At 49.3% G+C, this 19,147-nt stretch overlaps 1 protein-coding gene across 3 annotated transcripts in view; it reads right to left on the bottom strand.

The window, feature by feature from the left end:
* Armc9 (armadillo repeat containing 9) overlaps positions 1–19,147 on the bottom strand; it is a 131,889-nt gene that overhangs the window by 24,779 nt on the left and 87,963 nt on the right. For 2 of the 3 annotated variants that reach the window (XR_006850808.2, XM_046439777.1), the window contains exons 20-21: positions 8,052–8,156; positions 7,640–7,742 (exon numbers count right to left, since the gene is read on the bottom strand). Coding sequence is in view for 2 of the 3 variants with exons in the window: in XM_046439777.1 (XP_046295733.1) it covers positions 7,640–7,742; positions 8,052–8,156 (208 nt within the window). In the remaining variant the exon portion in view is untranslated. The remainder of the gene's footprint in view (positions 1–7,639; positions 7,743–8,051; positions 8,157–19,147) is intronic. The other variant, XM_046439776.2, reaches the window with a different exon arrangement.

Here is a 19,147-nt window from a genome sequence, read left to right as displayed (position 1 = left end):
CTGTGACAGGAGGGCTGGGGTCACTCAGATTTGCGAGTATTCAGCTGTCTGCAGACTGCCACCTCACCTCCTTAAACCTGCGGTGGGAAAGCCTGGAACAGTACCTCCGTCTGACCCGGCTACCCCACTCCTCGGTTTATACCCAAAGGACTTTGAATCAGCACACTATAGTGACATGTCCACATCAGTGTTTAGAGCAGCTCAATTCACAACAGCCAAACTATGGAGCCAACTAGGTGCCCTTCAACAGATGAGTGGATAAAGAAAACGGGGTACACATACATAATGGAATAGTACTCAGCACAAAGAAGAGTGAAATTATGGCATTTGCAGGTAAATGGACGGAACCAGAGACTATCATGCTAAAGGAAATAAGCCAATCCCCCCCCAAAACCAAGGCCGAATGTTCTGATATGCAGATGCTGACTCATAATAGGCTGGGGGAGGGGTTCAAGGGATTGGGCAAGGGGGAGTTGGGGGAAGGGAGGGGAGATGGGAATGGGAAAGAGAGTGGACTGAGTCAGACGTAACTTTCCTGTGTTCACATATGCACACAGGGCCAGTGTAACTCCACATCATGCACAACCACAAACACGGGAAGTTACACGCCCCGTATATGTATACACGTCATGTCAAAATACATTCTGCTGTCATGAATAACTAAAAAGAACAAACGAGAAGCCTGCAGAGGCCTGGGCCTGACTTTCCTCCCCAGTGAACGGGATGCCGGAGGACAGGCCCAGGCCTCTGGCAGTCATCCTAGCACCTTGTGCATGGGGCAGTGCAGGCCAAGCCCCCTGTCCACCCTTGCTCCCTCAGTTGCAAAGGAGACTTTCTGGGCAGGAAGCAGCTCCTGTCGCAACTGTCCGAGGAAAAGCTCTCCAGACTGAATTCCACAGAAACACATCTGGGTCTTGGAAGAGGGGACAGAGTCGTGGCATCCACACCCACCCATCTGGAGGAACAGGCTCCCACCTGGGCTACTGTGGAGAGATCATTTGAAAAAGGGTTCTGCTATAGCAAAATGCAAATTATTTAACCACAATAGTGCAGTATGTGACTGAGATGAATGTAATTTGTTCGGTAGTAAAAGTTGGTGAACACATCCACTTAGATTAAAAAAAAATCGTATTTCCCATTTGTTAGTTTTGAATATTTGTGAATCACCTGAATTATGATGTCATAAAGCATGCATCTTTGTAATGCAGGTACTCTAGTTCATCTATCTTTACACTCACAGAAAATAACCTGGAATAGGAGCAGATGCTGTTTGCTGTCTACTCAATATGCATTCTGTCCTTCCTGACCAAAGAACTCTAATTTTATTGGCACAGCAAGTGTTTACTTAAAAATCTTCATTTTTGCCAGGTGCAGTGGTGCATGCTTATAATCCCAGCTATTCAGGAGGCCAAGGCAGGAGGATTCCAAGTTACTGAGTCCAGCCTCAGTAACATGGTAAGGCCCTGTCTCAAAATAAAAAGTAAAAGGGTTGGGAACGTGGCTCAGTGTGGCCTATCCCCTGAGTTCAATCCTCAGAACCAGAAAAAAGAAAAAAGTTCACTTTCCCAGATGCCCTGCACCAGAGGCCACATGACGGTCTGAGCAGAAAGAGAAGGGACAAGCACCCAGGAGGGCAGACTGGCTGCCTGGACATCTGGACTTCTTCCATCACAGGCTCCTGCCAGGGGCTTCCTCCGTCTTCTTATGACCCCAGGCAATGGGCATATGAGCAGAGGCCTCCTTTAAAATACAGGAGCACAGAGACAGGAACACCATGGAGCTAACCCCAGCTCTGAGCCCAGCACGTGCCCTAGCAATGTCTTCACGCCGGCATGTGCTTTTTAAGATTTCCAAGAGTGGAGTATTTTTTTAAGTGCAATTCTTAATTCTGTTGTGACCTCCCCACCTCCCCAGTACTATGGATGGAACCCAGGGATGCTCTACCACTGAGCTACATCCCCAGACCTTTTCATGTTTTTGAGACAAGGTCTTGCTAAGTTGCCCTGGGTAGCCTCGAACTTGTGATCCTCCTGCTCAGTCGCTCAGCTTCCCGAGTCACTGGGATCACAGGCTTCGTCCTCCTGCTTGGACTTCCTTTGTAACTTCCCCTCATGTCACTTGGTGCTGGATGGTCCAAAGGCAATTCCCCAGTTCGCTAAGCAGAACTTCAACTGAGGTTACATTCGATTTGGGTTCAGTGGGAAACACTTAGGATTCAGTCACTTCTGTGCCTAGACAAGCGAGCGCCTTCTGTCCTGGTGTAGGAACGGCACTGAGGGTTCTCTATGTTGCAGGCGCTTGCCTGAATAATCAATATGTAAAAAAACTTGAAAGGCCCCTACTCCACACTTAAAGGGTGGCAGAATATGCTACTCCAAAATATGCCACTTTGGTATGAGGACAATTGTGAGCAAAAGACACTTAAAAAACAGCAGGTCCAAGAAGGGCTCTGATCGTCTTCTTTTTTCCCTGAACCCCATAGATAAAAAACTCCCTTGTGAAGGACAACCTCCCTGGTCTGGGCCAAGAGAGACTCTTCCATGGGAAGTAACAGTGAAGAGACTTCTGCACAAACACACCATGTTAAATATTTATCTTTTCTCTCAGTTCAAGACAGTACAAACCTGTCATATATAGAGATGATCAAAGGGCATAAAACAAAATACAGGAAGATAAACTTATGAGGTGTGCCAAGCAGTCAGTTATTGGATTTTGTGACATTTGTGATGGGCCTCCCAAGCCCTTGTAGGCTGGAGGCTCACAGAGCCTAGGTCTGCCTTCTTACTGGCAGGCAGGGCGAAGGAAAGATAAAGAGCCTGGGGTCTGACAGCATCCTTTTTCCTTAATTTCTTTTAAATTTTGAGACAGGGTCTCACTAAGTTGCTCAGGCCTTGCTATTATTGAGGAGACTGGCCTTGAACTTGAGATCCTCCTGTGTCAGCCTCCCAAGCTGCTGGATTACAGGTGTGCACCACTATACCAGCCCCTTCCCTGAAATTCTTAGCTGGACTGATAAGGCAGGAATCCTCTTCAAGTTCAGCCTGCTTCTGACTTTTCAGCAGTAAGCATATATTTCTTTTATAGTTAGGAGAGAATAAAACAAGCAACAAAAAGGAAACTGTAACCGGTGTTCACTTGATGTTTTGACTATACCCTTGTGGCTTTGACACTCACATGTTTTTTTCTTTTTCTGAGTCTTCTTTTCCCTAAACTTCTCCTACCTGATCTCTCCTCCCTGATCTCATTTCCTCTGAATCAATTCTATAGAAGCCCGCTATTCCTGTGGATGGGCAGAATCACAGCCTTTGAAACAGGAATCCCCTGTATTTCTCCTTTGCTAGTAAAGCAATAAACCTCCTTTTTCCTTTTTCTAAAAACCATGTTGGGACAAGGACCAAGCTTTCAGCAACAAAAGGATTCAGAACATTTTGGGATTCAAGATTTTTTTCTGCTTGTTGGGCTGTGTTTTCGCATACAAGACTATGGGCATTTAGTGGATCCCAACTAATCCCGTAGCGGGCAGAGGGCCTATCTCAGCCCGCAGGGGGGCAGGCGGGCAGGCGGGAACACTGGATGGGCTCAGGGTGGGGACAAAACTGAAAAACAACTAAAGAGGGGAGGGGCGTGGGAAGGAGCTGGGAGCCCTCTCTGCAGGCACCCCAAATCCTCCCAGTGTGGAAGAGACCCCGCCTCACTCCCAGGGAGCACCCAGACCTCCAAAGACAGAGTCCTCGGAGCCTGGACTCAGCTGCCTGGAGGCCCCACAGCCTAGTGCACGCGGCTCAAAGACCAAGGAAGGCTCAGCAACCCTCCAGCCTTGGTTTCCTTCCTATAGCAGGTTCCAGTAGATGTGCCAGGTCCATTTGCTGGGAGGAGGAGATGAAATGGAAGCGGGCGTGTGAAGCCCTGGGTCCAGGGCCCATGCCAAGTTCACGTAAGATGTTCCTGACTGCTTCAGGGCCGGGGTGTGGCTCAGTGGGACAGCACCCAAGTGGAGGTGCCGGGTTCAATCCCCAGCACACGAGACAAAACAAACGTAAATTTAAAACTAAGGCAAGGACTGGGATTCTATGACTGTGTCATAATATTTATGTCCCTTTAGGCCAGTGGTGAGGCTTTTTAAATCAGGGTATTCTTTGCAGGAAGAATTTAGTGACTATGTGGTACAGTATAGTATATAAAAATACACGGACACTCTGGCAAGAGAAACAGGAGTGAACTTTCTGTCTCGAACAACTCGTGTTCACAAGTCTGCTTGTCACTTCTCCAGAGTTCTGGGTACACAGCACAGTGGCTGTGGCCACTGCCCCCGCCACAAGAACAGTGACTTGTTCTCCTGTGTCAAGTGTTGGAGGTGGGTGACTTGAGTTGGAGCTACAGCAGCAGCAGTAACCCCTGAACTCAGGGGTGTGCCTGTGGGTCCCAGAATCCTGGGACACCTCTTCTCATCCCGAGCCCCTGGGGGCCATCTTGACTGCACCATACCCTTATCTCCAGAGACTGGTTGGTTTTAAAATCACTGATGTGCAAATAATTCCTGGAACTGTGATGAGGAGCTCTGGGTGGCGCCTAGACTATTTTTAACCCATGCTCTAGTCTGGGACCAGCTGTGGCTCTGCAGGGCACAGGACAACACCTGCCATCTACCCTCAGCAAGAGCAGCTTTATCTGTTTTGTGTCTTTCCTGAATATAACACTGTGTCTCCAGCATCCTGCCACGTTGGGCAAATGGTTCATGTTGGAGAAAACCTTTTAAAAATAATTTTCTGACAGGATGTTTCAAAAAGCCGGCATCTTCAGGCTCACTCTGAAAACTCTGCAAAGTACCTGGCATCTGAGAACAAGGGGCCCGAGCCATGAATTTCGGGCACACACTCCCCAGGAAATGTCATCTGTCTAAGCTTCCTTCATGTGACACATGCAGCTATAAGAGGAGACTCTAAGTCCTTTCGTGCACCTCCAGAGCAAAGGGCAAGGTGAGGCTTCCCCCTCTTTTGAAAGACCTAAGCCAGCACATATAGGTTGCAGCTGGCAACTTCAGATCCCAGGACTGCCCCGGGGACCCACCCGGGCAGCCTAGGATGAGTGACAGGCAGGGGAGACGGGGAGGCGTGCCTGACCTCAGCCGTCACTGCTCTACACCAGTTTTCTAACAAAATATAAAAATATTCTCTCGATGAGATCCTAGGGTGGCCTGGTGTGGTGGGCTGGACAGTGGCCTCCAAAGGCCATACCCACGTCCTAGCCCCTGGAACCTGTGGACATGACCTTGTTTGGAATAAGTCTTGGCAGAGGAATGGAGCTAAAGATCCTTGAGCTGGGAGGTCATCCTGGATTAGCCAGGTGGGCCCGGGGTCCAGAGAGAAGTACCTCCACAAGAAACGGAAGAGAAGGCCGGTGAAGACAGGGGCAGCCATCAGGATTGCCGGGAGCCCCCAGGAGCTGAGGAGGCAGGAAGGCGCTCCCGTAGAGCCTCAGGGGAGCCCAGCCTGCCAGGCCTTGGCTTTGGACTGCGCCCGCTAACACTGTGAGGGAACAGATTCCCGCTGTTTGAGGCCACCCAGCTCCTGGTGTTTTGTCACTGAGCATGGAACACGAAGGTGCCTACATAGTGAGTTCTTTCTGTGCTTCGTCCTTACTGCTCACATCTCCAGCCAGGGCGGTAAGCAAGCCTGCGTTGAACCTCCTTTGTGTGATTCAAAACATTCCCTTCTGGTAAAAGGAAAGCACACTGACCCTGAGGAGATTTCAACTGTGTGTGGTGCACGCCCGTCATCCCAGGGACTCAGCAAGCTGCTGTAGGAGGATCACATGTTTGCGGCCAGCACTGGCAACTTAATGAGACACTGTCTCAATAAATAAATAAATAAACAAAGGAATAAATAAATAGGCTGGGGTTGTAGCTCAGGAGTAGAGTTTGCCTAGCACATGTAAGATCCTGGGATCGATCCCCAGCACTACAGGAAAATTAAAAAAAAAAAAAAAAAGCCTCAGAACTACATGTGATGGTGAATGACACCATCTCCGCATGCCAGTCATTTGGGGTTACTGATTAAAGCTCTAGTTGTGTCTCACCAGTTGGCCTGGCAAAATTGGTAGTTGCGGCTTATCCTGCCTCATTTATATGTTGAGTTTGTTGAAATCGCCACCATATCCACATGAGGTCCTGTCCGTGGCATTTCATTGAGTGGAGGTGCTAAAATTGTTTACCAAGGGCTGTATTCAGGCTTATGTCTGACAAGGCCACAGTGATCCTTGCCGGCATTGACATGCTTGTGTCACTGTGTGGTGACTTTGGGGTAAGGGGTGTAGGTACATGGTCTCCCCAACGATCACCACCCATTCTCCAAAGGAGACACACCAATTTGCCTCCTGTTTTCCTCATAACAGGAGGTCCTCCAGATGCTTAAAAGAATGTGTGTCCTCTCAAATAGCCCAGACTCCCTGAAAAAACAGCTTTTTTGGTCAACACAGGTACTCACGGCTCAGACTCCCATCAGGAGCCTGGAGCCCTAGGCTGCCCCCTTTTGACTCTTCCTGAGCACCTCCCCACCTGAGCACCTCGTGCAAACGGCTTCGTGGGCTCCTGTGGCCCCGAGACATTCTAAGGACAATGGCAGCCACCATACAACTGTGACTGGGGTAGTGGTGGCTGGCCTGTCCCTCTCCCTCCCTTCACTCTTGCCCCCACAGTCTACTCTCCAGAAGGCAGCCAGAGTGCAAGTTCGAGTGGACAGTCCAAACAGTCCAGTGGGTTCCCAGCTCATGCAGAGTAAGATCCACAACCCCTGTCATGGCCCCCACAGCCCTGCAACCTGTCCGTCAGCTGTCCCTCCAACCTCAGGTTCCACAGCACATGCTGCACTCTAGCTGGAGCCCTGGACACTCCTAGGTGATGATGGGGGGGATGAGGGCAGGTGACTAGGGACACCAGTGCCTGGGGTGAGGGGATGAGGGGACTGGGCTGGTGATGGCAGCGGGAATGGACAGGTACATTCTGCTTCCATGTTCCTGCAAAGGCTCAGGCCTCCTGCACAGGCCATCTCCCCTCTTCCCGAATCTGGCTTTGCCAGTCTACTGTGGAGGGACCGGCACCAGCCTTCTTCTCCAGAACCAACTGCCCAACTGGAGAAGGTTTTAATTTTAAGGTCCACGTAACTGACCCTATCAACCACCAGCTTCCAAGTACCAGGAAGACCCCCTTAACGATAATGGCCCTTATCCTTATGTGTCAGCTGGTCCACACGGGGCTTTGGTCTGGATTGGTCTGAATCTCTGGCAACTGCGCATCCTGTCTGCTCTCTGATCAAGGCTTTCTGAGACACCTTGGGCCCAAGACTCCACCAGCTCCTGGGTGAAGGCAGCTCCCTCCTGACTCAGGTCCACCCTCCTGTTCTTACTTCCTCATTTACTTATTTATTTATATTTGGTCCTGGGGATGGCACCCGGGGCCTCATGCACACCACATCTGTGTGCTACCAGTGGGCGACGCCCAGCCTGCGCCCTGCCTATCTAGGTGGCAGGCTGTAGGCCAGGGTCTCCTGGCGCTGGTTAGCATCAGAGTTGGAGCTCTCAGAGGCCAGCTTCCGGCCCTGGGACAGACAGTGAGACCAACGGCTTCTCAGATGGTGGGCTCCACCTGAAGCACTGCTCTCTTGGGTTTCTGAGGCGCTGCATTCTGTGGGCTCTCTGCAGGCCCCTCTATTTGATTTCTGTCCTTCATGGGGGGTCCTTCTTCTTTCCTGCGTGTTTGACAAGCTGGGGAGCCCTGTCCTCGCCCACTCCCTCCCTCCCACCTTCCACAAACTTCCGTGGGTGTCAGTCACCACTGCTGTGCCCATGTCCTCCGAACTGACTAGTACTAGGTGACAAAAAAGCTGGCTGGTGGTGACTGCCCCACAGCTGGGCCCACCTTCAGATGCCCCCCAGGGCTCCCGGCTCACACCTGGCAGCTACATCCCCTCTAGCCCCCTCGGCACGGTTTGAAACGCCCACCCAATCCTGTAACCACCCTTCCTGTTCCAGGTTCATGCCCGGCAGGTGGCACTTACTCCCAGGTACTCCGTCGTCAGAAGCTTCTCTCCTGAGAGTTCTCCCAGCTGGGGTTGGATCAGTTCGTCTTTGTCCAGATCAGCTTCCATGGTGTCATGGTCCTCCTGCGTCAAAGAGACGGGGTGAGTGTTGTGGACACCCTGCCTCCGGCCCCAGAGGGAGGCTCCCCAGAGCATTAGCCCAACATGGCAACTCGTAGGTCCCGTTCACAGGCCTCAGGCCCATCTGCCCTCTATGTGGAGATGGGTGGGGAGGCCAGAGAGCCCCTGGGATCCGGCAGGGCGAGCACTTCCCAGGGGTAGTGTGAAGAGGCCCAACATGGCACTGCAGCCTCTCTCAGCCACAGTCCTCGGGTTCCTCTCCACGGCCAAGGCCCCAGGGCAGTGGCCAAACCAGTCAATCTACAACCAGTGTCAAGCACTTTCACATGCACAGGCCTCGTGGGGGCTACAGACGTATGGGACAGCTTTGTTCTCCTCAAGTCAGTCACGGTCACCAAGAAGACAATACGCGGGGCTCAGGCAAAGAATGTCATCCTGTAGAAAACGTCTCCATAAGATGAACACGTTGTGTCAGCACTGTGGCTCCAGCCTGCCACCTTCAGATCTCGCCCTGCGGCAGATGCAGAGGACTGCCCAGCACAAGAGGCCAAGGCTGGAAGGTGAAAGGCCACTGGTAGAGTGAGACGTCCAAAAATCGCACAGCCCAGATTCAGACATGGCCTCTGAGGAAGGACACTGGCTGCGAGGCACCAGCGGCTGAGGATGGCCACTCACGGAGGAGGAGAGAAGCGAGGAGGAGAGGGAAGGAGAAGAGCCGTTTAGCTTCAAGGAAGATGCAGTGGACCTGTGTCCCTCCTCCTCCCGCCAAGTCAACTAAAACACTGGCCACTACACTTAAACAGAAGACCCTGAAACATGGAGAAGGAGGCAGACCAGCGAGGGACTTTGGGACCCCAGGAGTGACAGATGAGGGCTTGGTTTTCTTCTTGCCTCATCCACGTCAGACTTGGAGCTGAAGAAGCCAGCAATCAGGAATGCCAAGGAAGACAAACGTCCCCTACAGCCTGCTCCCTCTAGCCCAGAGACCAGGAAAACGGGAATCGGACATGAAAAAAACACCATAGAAAGTAACCAACACTGTAGTCCCACCCCCGACAGAGCCTGCAAGGGCCTGGGGATCATCTTCCGCCCTCACTGTGGTAAGGCACCCCACACCTTGTGTGTGTGGGGGGGGCACCAGAGAAGCCGAGCAGGGAGATTCCGTCCCTGCTGGGCAGTAATGAAGCCCTCATGCCCAGTGTGGGCCCCTTCCTGTACCTGACAGTAAGTGGTTTCTTTCCATCTTCCTGCTGGGAGAAAAGGCCATGTTGGGGACCAAGTGGGGACCCAGAACTCCTGCCCCCATTCTAAAGTAATGAGGGAACCCCACCTTCCAATATGGAACCTGGAATTCTACCCACACCTTTCATTAAGGAAGGAGTCTGTGCGTTAGTGACAAGGCAGCGTCAGAAGAAACCAGCTAAAACAGAAGTTCAGATAAGATCCAGCACCTTACAATACCCCAAATGTCCAGGTTCAAACTTAAGACAAATCCCTCATCACATCAAGAACCAGGGAGATTGCTAATCAAACGGAGAGAGAATCCCTAGATGCCAATGTTAGGTGACAGAGATATCAGAACTATCTGACATAAATGTTCACGCAGCTATCCTAAAAAAATGCTTCCATGAATAATCACCAATGCTCTTGAAACATAAGGCTCAAGAATTCAGAAAAAGAAGAGAAAAATAAAACCAAAGCAAGCAAATGGAAGAACATCATAAAGGGCAGAAGGAAGAGAAGAAAAACAGAAAAGCAACAGAGAACACGGATGAAAAAAAAGAGCTGGTACTTTTATTTAGGATTAATGAAATTGACAAGACTGCCAAAGAAAAAGTCAAGACTCAAATTACCAGTGTCAGGAAAGAAACAGGGGCTGTCAATACAGACCTGCAGGTATCAAAGGGATCATCAGGAATTCCCACAAACAACTCTACACACAAAGTTTGAGGACTTAGAGCAAAAACACAGACTCTTCACCAGGTCTCTCAACATGGAGTCAATAATGTGCACGGTGCTAGGAACATTAAGGAAACTGGACTCATAACTTGAAAATACTTGTAAAAGAAATCTCCAGGCCTGTGTGGATTCACTTGAGAATTTTATCAAACTTTTAAAGTAATACCAAGTCAAATAACCAAAGGAAGAGACGTTTCTTACTTCATTTTATGCAGCTAGTATTACCCCGGTACCAAAATCAGAGAGAGGTAATACCAAAAAAGAAAAGCACAAACACCCCTCATGAATATAGCATAGAAGTCCTTAACAAATAAGGCAATATATTCATAGATTTCTATCCCATGACCAGGTACAGTTTGCTCCAATGATGCAAGAGTGGTCCATATGTAAAACTTCATCCCTGTAACCCACAATATTAACAGACTTATACAGGAAAAACAAATCACATGATCAGTTAGACACAGTGGCGCATGCCTGTAATCCCAACAGCTCTGGAGGCTGAGGCAGGAGGATTGCAAGTTTGAGGCCAGCCTGGGTTACGTAGCAAGACCCTATCTCAAAATAGACAATCAAAAGGGTTGGGGGTGGGGCTCAGTGGTAGAAAGCCCTTGGGTTCAATCCTCAGTGAAGGAGGAGGAGAAGAAGGAAGGGGTGGAGGGAGAGGAGGAGGAGAAGCAGCACATGATCATATTAATGGGTGATCAGAGTATTTGACAAAACTCAACACCCACCAGACAGAAACCCAGCAAATCAGACAAGTGGGGGACTTGATTAAGAACATTTACAAAAGCCCTACAGCAAAATGGTACTTAGCAAGGAGAGACTGGATGCTTTCCATCTAAGACCGGGAACAAGGCAGGATCTCTACTCTCACAGCTCTTAGTCAACATGGTGCTTGGAGTTCCAGCCAGACTAATGAGGTTGAAAAGGAACAAAAGGCACAGATCAGAAAGCAAAAACAGAACTGACCCTATCTGCAGATGACATAATTACCTATGCAGAAAATCCTACAGAATCTTTAAAATATGTCTGTTGTGCATATGTGTATATATAAAATATTATTTTCTCCTAGAACTTATGATTGAGTTCAGCAAGGTCACAGAATACAAGGTAGACATATAGAACACAATTTCCTTCTTACTTTTTCTTTTCTTACAGTGCTGAAGATCGAACTTAACATCTCAGCATGCTAGGCCAGTGTTCTACCACTGAGCTACATCCACAGCTCCAATTTCTATATGTAACTAATAAACAGGTAGACACTGAAATTAAAAACACCACTTACAACTACACAAAAATAAAGGATTATCCAGGTATAAATCTGACAAATCACTACAGGAGGTATACGCTGAGAACTACAAGACTAATGAAATAACTGAATATCTAAGTAAACGGAGATACACACTTTGTTCATGAATCATGAGACTTGACATGGTTAAGATGCTAATTCTCCCCAGATTGATATACAGGTTCAGCTCAATTTCTATCAAAATCATATGAAGACTTTTTTTGTAGCCATATACAAGATTATTCTAAAATTTATACGGAAAGGGCAAAGGAGCTCGAATCAGCTAAGACAATTTTGGAAAACAAGAACAATATATAAGAAATCATACTATATAATTCCAAGATTTACTATATAGCCACAGTAATTCAGATTGTGTGCTATCGGCAGAGAGATAGAAAAATAGATCAACGGGAGAAAGAACTCTGAAACAGACCTACACAAATATTCCCAGTAGATTTTTTTTTTGAGTTGGAGTCTCGCTGTGTTGCTCACACTGGTCTTGAACTTCTGGATTTACATGATCCTCCTGCCTCAGCCTCTTGAGCAGCTGGGACCACTCTGCCCAGCTTCTTCCCCATTGTTTTTTGACAAAGGTACAAAGTAATTATGACGAAAATAGTTGTTATACTGGCCGACAGAACAGGACACATGGCGATGGGGGAAGTGTGTGGTACTCCTCCTGACTCCCTGCCAAGTCTTGCTTCAACACTAAGTTGTCCTCTGTGGGTTAAGTTATGAAAAGCAGCACACAGCAGCCCAGACTGGGGTCTGAGCTGAGGCTGAAGGGAGCCACTGGCCCTGGGAGTGAGCAAGGGGAGAGGGCTCCTGGGGGAATATGGCAGCCAACTGCTGCCCCAGGGTGGAGCCCAGGCTGCCCATCATCTTCTTGTGACACTGTTCCCTGAGCAATGCTAACCAACCTTTCTCTGATTCCTGGCACACTCAACAAGTAGAATTTGGTTCCTCTAAACATTCTAATTTTCAAGAAAGCACGATTCTGCAAACATGAGCACCTGTGTTCATTTAATACTAATTTCTGATCATTGTGGATGCGATGGTCTTTGGTGAATGTGATTTACCCGGTTCAGTTCCCAAGGGGTATGAAGTTCACACACCTGGGCCCAGGACTGGGCTGGGAGCTGAGCCCTGGAATGCCAGGCTGTCTGGTTAGGGCTGCTGTAGGGGGGCAGCCCCAGTCTTTAGGCTGTGGGTACCATACCTGCCATCATAGACATGGCCACCTCAGGACATGCTACCTTAAGAAAAGGAGATATGACTTATTCTAGGTGGCCCCCAAGGCAGGCCAGAAGCAGCAGACGGAGACAGGTTCTAGATCCACCCAGACCCTGTCATGGCCATCGGCACTGGCACTGCCTCAGTCATGAGTGGGGGACTTGATTAAGAACATTTACAAAATGTAACATGAAACAGCCTGCAGAGGGACATCACAGTCACCAAACACCAGGGCACCCCGCCTGGCAGCTGGCACACTCGCCTATTAAACCATTAAGGAAGGCGCCCCCATCCTTACCCTTCCCGGTGACTCGGTGTGGATTCCTTTGATCAATGCTGCTTTCCTTAGGAGGAAACCACAGCCTGGAGAACAACAAGCCCACTGCAATGGTCCAGCCTCAAGGCTGAGCCTGGCCTTCAAGCTCGGCAGCCCCTTTTTGCCCAGGTCTTTCTGACCTGGCCCCTTGGGGCCCTGCAGGAGAAGCCTGTTTCTGAGGAGACACAGGCAGGCCTGCCCAGGTCTTCTGAGGACCCAGGGTCCGCGGTGTCTGGTTGCAACTGAGCTCAACAGGGCACATGGAGTGGGAGGGAGATTGTGGCCACGGTCTAGAGTCCACAGCTCATCCTCTCTTCCCTGCTCTTGTCTAGTCATAAATGGAGAATCCACTCTTAATTCTACCCAGAACACAGGTTCACGGTCACTGCTGTGATCTAAGCTCTAGTCTGAACCCATTCTTCCTAGCAAGAACAGTTGCCAAGTGCTAGTGGACTCGGCATCCTAAGATTTCCCTGAGTTCCTTAAAGGTAACGCTATCTAGGAGACCCTACCCCGAGGTCAACTCTGGGACGTTTGTGTAAGAATTATGTTGCTTCTTGGCTTGGAGTTGAGTTTACCAAAATAGCAACCTCTTAGAGATCAAATAGCATGTATACATTCTATGATGATTTCAGGAAAATGACTGCTCCTTGGGAACCAAGCAGCGGGCTCTGCAGTCTGAGTGGCAGGGATCTGGGCACAGGATAGAGTTTCATTTCTCCTCCAGGGAACTAAGCCTTGGAGGCCCTGACTGGAAATGGGCATGTGAATCACAGTTTCACGGAGGTATTAGTGACACACCACTTCCCTGCCAGGAGAGAATGGGAAACATTAGGAAACCAAACAAATGTCCACATTCCATTTCAAAGAGAAAGAAACAGTAAATGGCTAACAAAGGCTGACCTCGGCCAATACCAGCAGCAGAATTTCTTTACCTTGGACCATGAGTACGTATGTGAGACCCGTCCACTTGCAAATCAATCTACGCATTTGTGCCGCCACATCTTCCCACAGGTTGAGGCTTGACCTGTTAACTTCTTCTAATACAAGTTACTATGAGACTCACTGAAATATTTATTCAATTTTATTTTTTAAATTAAAAAGACTGAAGCTACTTTTCATTTAAAGTGCTTTGTAATTAAATTCATGGATCATTGATAAACTCTCACTAACCTCCCAAAACACAGGGCCGTTTCTGCTTTGGTTTCTAACATATGTAACACATTCATAAAGGCTACCAGGAATTTCAGCTTAATGATGTTGGGAGGGGGCAGAGAAAGAACCAGGGTCTCCGGCTGACCCACTGGCAATGTGGAGAAGTGGCTTCCCCTGACTCAGTTTCTCTCCTACAACATGCAAGGCAATTACTATTGGTGTTTTCAAGAGTAGAACGTTACCATGGGATGCATAAATGTAAGAAAACTGATATGGAAATCATTACTGAATGGATAGTTCTTAATTAAAAAACTTTTGTTCTGAGGTTTAATTCAGGAAAATATGATTCTTGACAGTGCCCTGGTTTCTCTAATAAGGGGGCTGCCTGCTGCCTCCTTTAAAACCGTCACAGCCGACTTGAGGAGACTGAGGAAATCTCTCCTGTTCTTGCTTTTGAAAAGCCACGACACCGTAGATGCACACCAGGCACTGCTGTGGCTTCTGAGAAACACTAGTGTCTGTGAACAGGAAACAGGCATCCTCGGGGCTCAGGCAAAAGATAAAGCGGTGGGCGAGGTGAGTGGGAGACACACGCCAGAGCCCACTGGTGGGTTCCCAGCAGCACTCGGAGACTCTGAAGGCAGGGACGGGGGGTGGGGGGGGCAGAGGAGTCTGGAATGGGCACAGAGAATCTGTCACAAAAGATGCTTGCTCAGAGCGGGCACTGGCTCCACTGAGTGGTACCAAGTAGGCTGGAACAGTGGCGGCTGCACAAGAACGTCAGACAAGAACTTCCGAAACTGGCAAAACCAGTGGCGACAGCCGGGAGGTACTCAGGGCTATTGAGGGCTTGGGCGTCCTGGCAGGGAGGGGGCAGCTGCTTTCCGACAGTTCTCCCCCAGCCTAAGCGGGCAGAATCTGCCAGCCCCGCTCAAGTGCAAGGCAGGCCCCGGTGCCCCATGCACCATGCCGATGGGCCACCATGTGCACTATCCGACCTCCCGGCTCAGGAATGCCAAAGAGAAGGACGCAGATTTTAAACACCCTCTTTGTGAAGCAAGGGCCTGATGAATAAGGAAATACTTCAGAAAGAAATGCCTAATTAGGGTGGGTCTCGAATACCATTGTTGGAGGAATTTTACTAAAATTACTGGCCTTTATAGTCAAGCAGAATGCATCAGATTACTAGGTAGAGCTCAGGGATAACTGATTACTTCAAGAATTAAGACTGCCTCAAAAAAAAAAAAAGGCCCTTGAGCTGAGATGAATTTAGATGTTCTCATACGAAGCTTCCCCATAGCGGCTCAGTGACCTCATGACACTACAAGATTCTTAACTGGAGGCTTTAGATACACAATACTCTAGAAAAACCAGATTCTAAGCAACTGGCCTGAAAACAAAACTAAGGTTGACCACTAAATGCATTTGAAAACTCAGATTCTCGCAGATAAATGCAGAGAGCAGAATGTATTCAAGTGGTTTCACATATGACAAGTGAAAGTGCCCAGTGTGCTTGCCACTCTGCGAGCAGTTAAACCCGAGACAGCGTCTCAGGACATGGAATTGTAAATCTCTCTTTGTAAAAATACAGGAAAACCCTCCACCTGGGAGAGCAAGGGTGGACTGAGGTGACCAGGCCCGGCAGTGGGATGGCAGACTTCCCGGGTGGATGGGCCCCGTCCACAGGGGCAGCATTTCTCCTGCACCCACCCTCAGGGCTAAGCATGCCAGCTCCGCATCCCCCAGGATCCTCCTGGTGCCCAGCAGCTCTGATGTCAACTTCCTTACTCACAGAAATGCATCCCAGGCTCCTGAGAGCTGGCCAACAACCAGAGCAGTTCAATAAACGACCAGAGTCAACCCAGAGACCCTAACACCCTGACCTCCGGCTTCTTCAGGTCTGTTGATTTGGCTTCTTGATTTGCTTGCTTAAAAGTTTTTTTGAAGTCTAGGCAAAAACAGCAAGAAATAGAAAATGGCAAAGATGCCCTGGGAAAAGCAGTGCTTATCAACATATTTAACCCCAGAATCAGAGAAACCTGGAGGACCAAAGCGAAGGTGGGAGAAAGCATCGGGGAGGTCACAGAGAGGGGCCGCATTACAGCAGCTCTGTGGACACCATGCTCACACAGCCAAGAGCCTGAGGGGCACCTTCCAACCGAGTCCAGAGCTGCTCAGGGAACAAAAGCCCCCGAGACCAAGTCCGGGCGTCCCCTCCCTGACATGACGTGTGTGAGGGTGAGACCAAATCCCAGAACTGGAAACACCCCTCACACAGAGAAGGGATGGCCTCAATGTCAGCAAGAATGACATAAAGAAAAACCTTCAGTGAATCGTGTAACTTCTGAAATACGTTTAGATGGACCTCAAAGTTCCAGCCCCACACTCCACTCCACTTTAACCCGTGTAGGGGTTCAACCTCTCCTCCAGCTGCTTCCCACTCTCTGCTCCAAACCTCCCTCCCAGCAGACAGGAGTCTAGATCTGATCATGAGGACAATGTGACAAACAGCCCCCTGCACCCCGACTGTGCTGGAGTGTTCCACGGGGTCCTCATGATCACCCAGTGAGAAGGGGCTCAATATGCTCACTTCATGAAGGCCTCGAGAGTTAGCCCACATTCCCAGAGCCACACAGGTGATAAGTGGGGGCAGCATTAAAGCCTGCAGATGGGACCACTGCTCCCTTCCTTGGTATCTGACTCGAGCCCACTGACTCAGCATTTAGCCAGCGTTAACCAGGCCTCTGACCTTTTCTAGGGTCTCAGGGCACAGAGAGCTTTCCACACTCTGCCCATCTGTTCCCCCTTGCCCTGGACTTGGAACGAGGACACACGGTGCAGATCAAATGCGCACAGGACAACAATTAGACCCAAGATCCCTGTGACCTGCCACAATAAGTTGACTTGCCAAGATGTCCCTCAGGGATCAAAATAGCATCCTGGCCTTGGTTCAACCCTGCCCCACCACCTACTTTTCTGGATTAGACGTCTCATAGCTTCAGAAGGACTAAGGAGTGGACATCACATGCAAAGAAAGGAGGGAAAGGAAATGATCACTTGTTTTGTCTGCTGTGGGTCACAGGTTAATCTGCTGATCTTGCGACATTTCAGTCATATTTACCTCTATTTTCACAGATGAAGAAACAAAGCTGTACTGTTCGTGAAAATACAAAAGTAGACATGGGTCTTACCATGTGGGACTTTGAGTACTACCAGGAGCAACTTGAGATTTTACTGGGTGATGAGGAGCGTGGAACTGTTTAAAAAGGGATCAAGTCAAAGTGCAAAGGGGTTTAGCTCCTTTGAAGAGCAATTTGGCAGGATCTAGTGAAAACGAGACCCTCATATTCATGAAACTAGCAACTCAAGGTCCAGGTGTGAGCCTTGTATTTGTGCAAGGAACACAGACAAAGATGCTCTCTGCTGCACTGTGAAAAGCGCAGAACAGGAAGGAGAAAGACACGCTGCTTATGCTTACAGCGGAACACCCCACGGTAGTTAAAAGGATGAGCTTGGGCGGTGTGGACTGGAACGAATACACTTCTACCACAGAAGGTGAACTTGGGGATGAAAAAGCAAGCCGGTAAATGATTCTTACACTACTAAGCCATCTATGTAAAGTTGAAAACCATAAAACAAGGGCTCCGTGGAAGAGCACCCACTTAGCACACGCCAGGCCCCGGGTTCCATCCCCTGCACCGCAAAACAGACCAACACAAGAGACCATAAAACAAGAGTGCGTGTTGTTTATGGAAATACGAAGATATTATGAAAGCACAGAATCATCCAGGGAATTTATATATCAACTTCAGGATGGTGGCTAATTCGTCAGGAGGAGGGTGAAGAAGGATACAACCATAGCTGTCTGTTATTTATTTTCTGTACTTTCTGGAAAGTCTAAAATGTTTCCTAAGTTAAAAATTAATTGGTTGCATCCCAGAGTGGACCACTCCCTGCTTTAGAAAATGCTCTGTGGGCCATGTGCACCTCAATCTGGGAAGGGAAGACCAGAGGCCAGGAAATCGGAGATGGGAGGGACGATGAGGCTTAGGCCAGGATGTGGAGCAGAAAAGGAAATGAAAGGGAAGAGGCAAGTGATTTTCAGACGGATGAGTCACACGATTCGGTAACCGTCTAGAAGGTGATGACAGAATGAGGAGAGGGAAGAACCGCAGGCCTCCAGCAGTTCAAGGAACACGGGCCCCAGGTACAGCCGGGCTGTCCAAGATCTTCACAGTTAAAGCCCCTGGTTCACACCCACCTCCTGGACACCCATCTCAGGGTGAGACGCTGGGACGAGCGGGGCTCTAGTTCATGACAGTCAGTGCTCTCTGGCTGCTGAGAGAACACGAGCCTCACGCCCAATGGTCAGGACGGGAACAAGGGCCCTGTGTCCATACTGGGTGATGTCTGCCTGAGACCAAAGCCTCCTCAGCCTAAAAGTTCCTGAGGGCCCAAAGGCTACCTGGTCCCAGTGCCTGGAGAGTAGGTTCAAGTCCCCGAAATAGCCAAGCCTGGTCAGTGATGTGCTGGACTCACGGGGCAGTTTTCACCACCGTAAATGGGTGCGGTGTGCTCTGATCACTTACAAATGCCCGTGGAGTGATCACATCACACCTGACACCTTCCAACAGCTTCCTCCTCTCTGAATAAAAGCTGAAGTCCTTCTCAAACCCAGTGATCTGATGCCATCTCCTGCTCCCTCCCCACATCTTGAGCCTGGAATGCCCCAAAGTGCTCCCTTCTCAGGGCTTTGACAGCTGCTCTTCCCTGTCCACCAGGGGCTTTCTCCGCCCTTCCTGCTCCCCTGTCCTTCAGGGTGCCCTCTCCGCCTCACACGCTGCATTCCCACTTGTTCATTTGCCGGAGGTCTGCTTCCTCCCCACAGCATGATCTGGTTTGCTTATGACTTCCATCTCCCCAGGACCTGACCAAACTTCTAGTATGAACCTGAGTGAGTCAGGGAATTCCCCCTATAGAAATCATGTGTACAATGTGACACACGAATTAAAATCAATCATTTCAGGTATTTCACCAGGAAAT

The sequence above is a fragment of the Marmota monax genome, unplaced genomic scaffold, assembly GCF_021218885.2.
Source record: "Marmota monax isolate L192 unplaced genomic scaffold, Marmota_monax_Labrador192_F-V1.1 WCK01_AAM20220418_F8-fsc00041, whole genome shotgun sequence".
Taxonomy (NCBI): domain Eukaryota; kingdom Metazoa; phylum Chordata; class Mammalia; order Rodentia; family Sciuridae; genus Marmota; species Marmota monax.
This window is presented reverse-complemented; position numbering and strand designations above follow the sequence as displayed.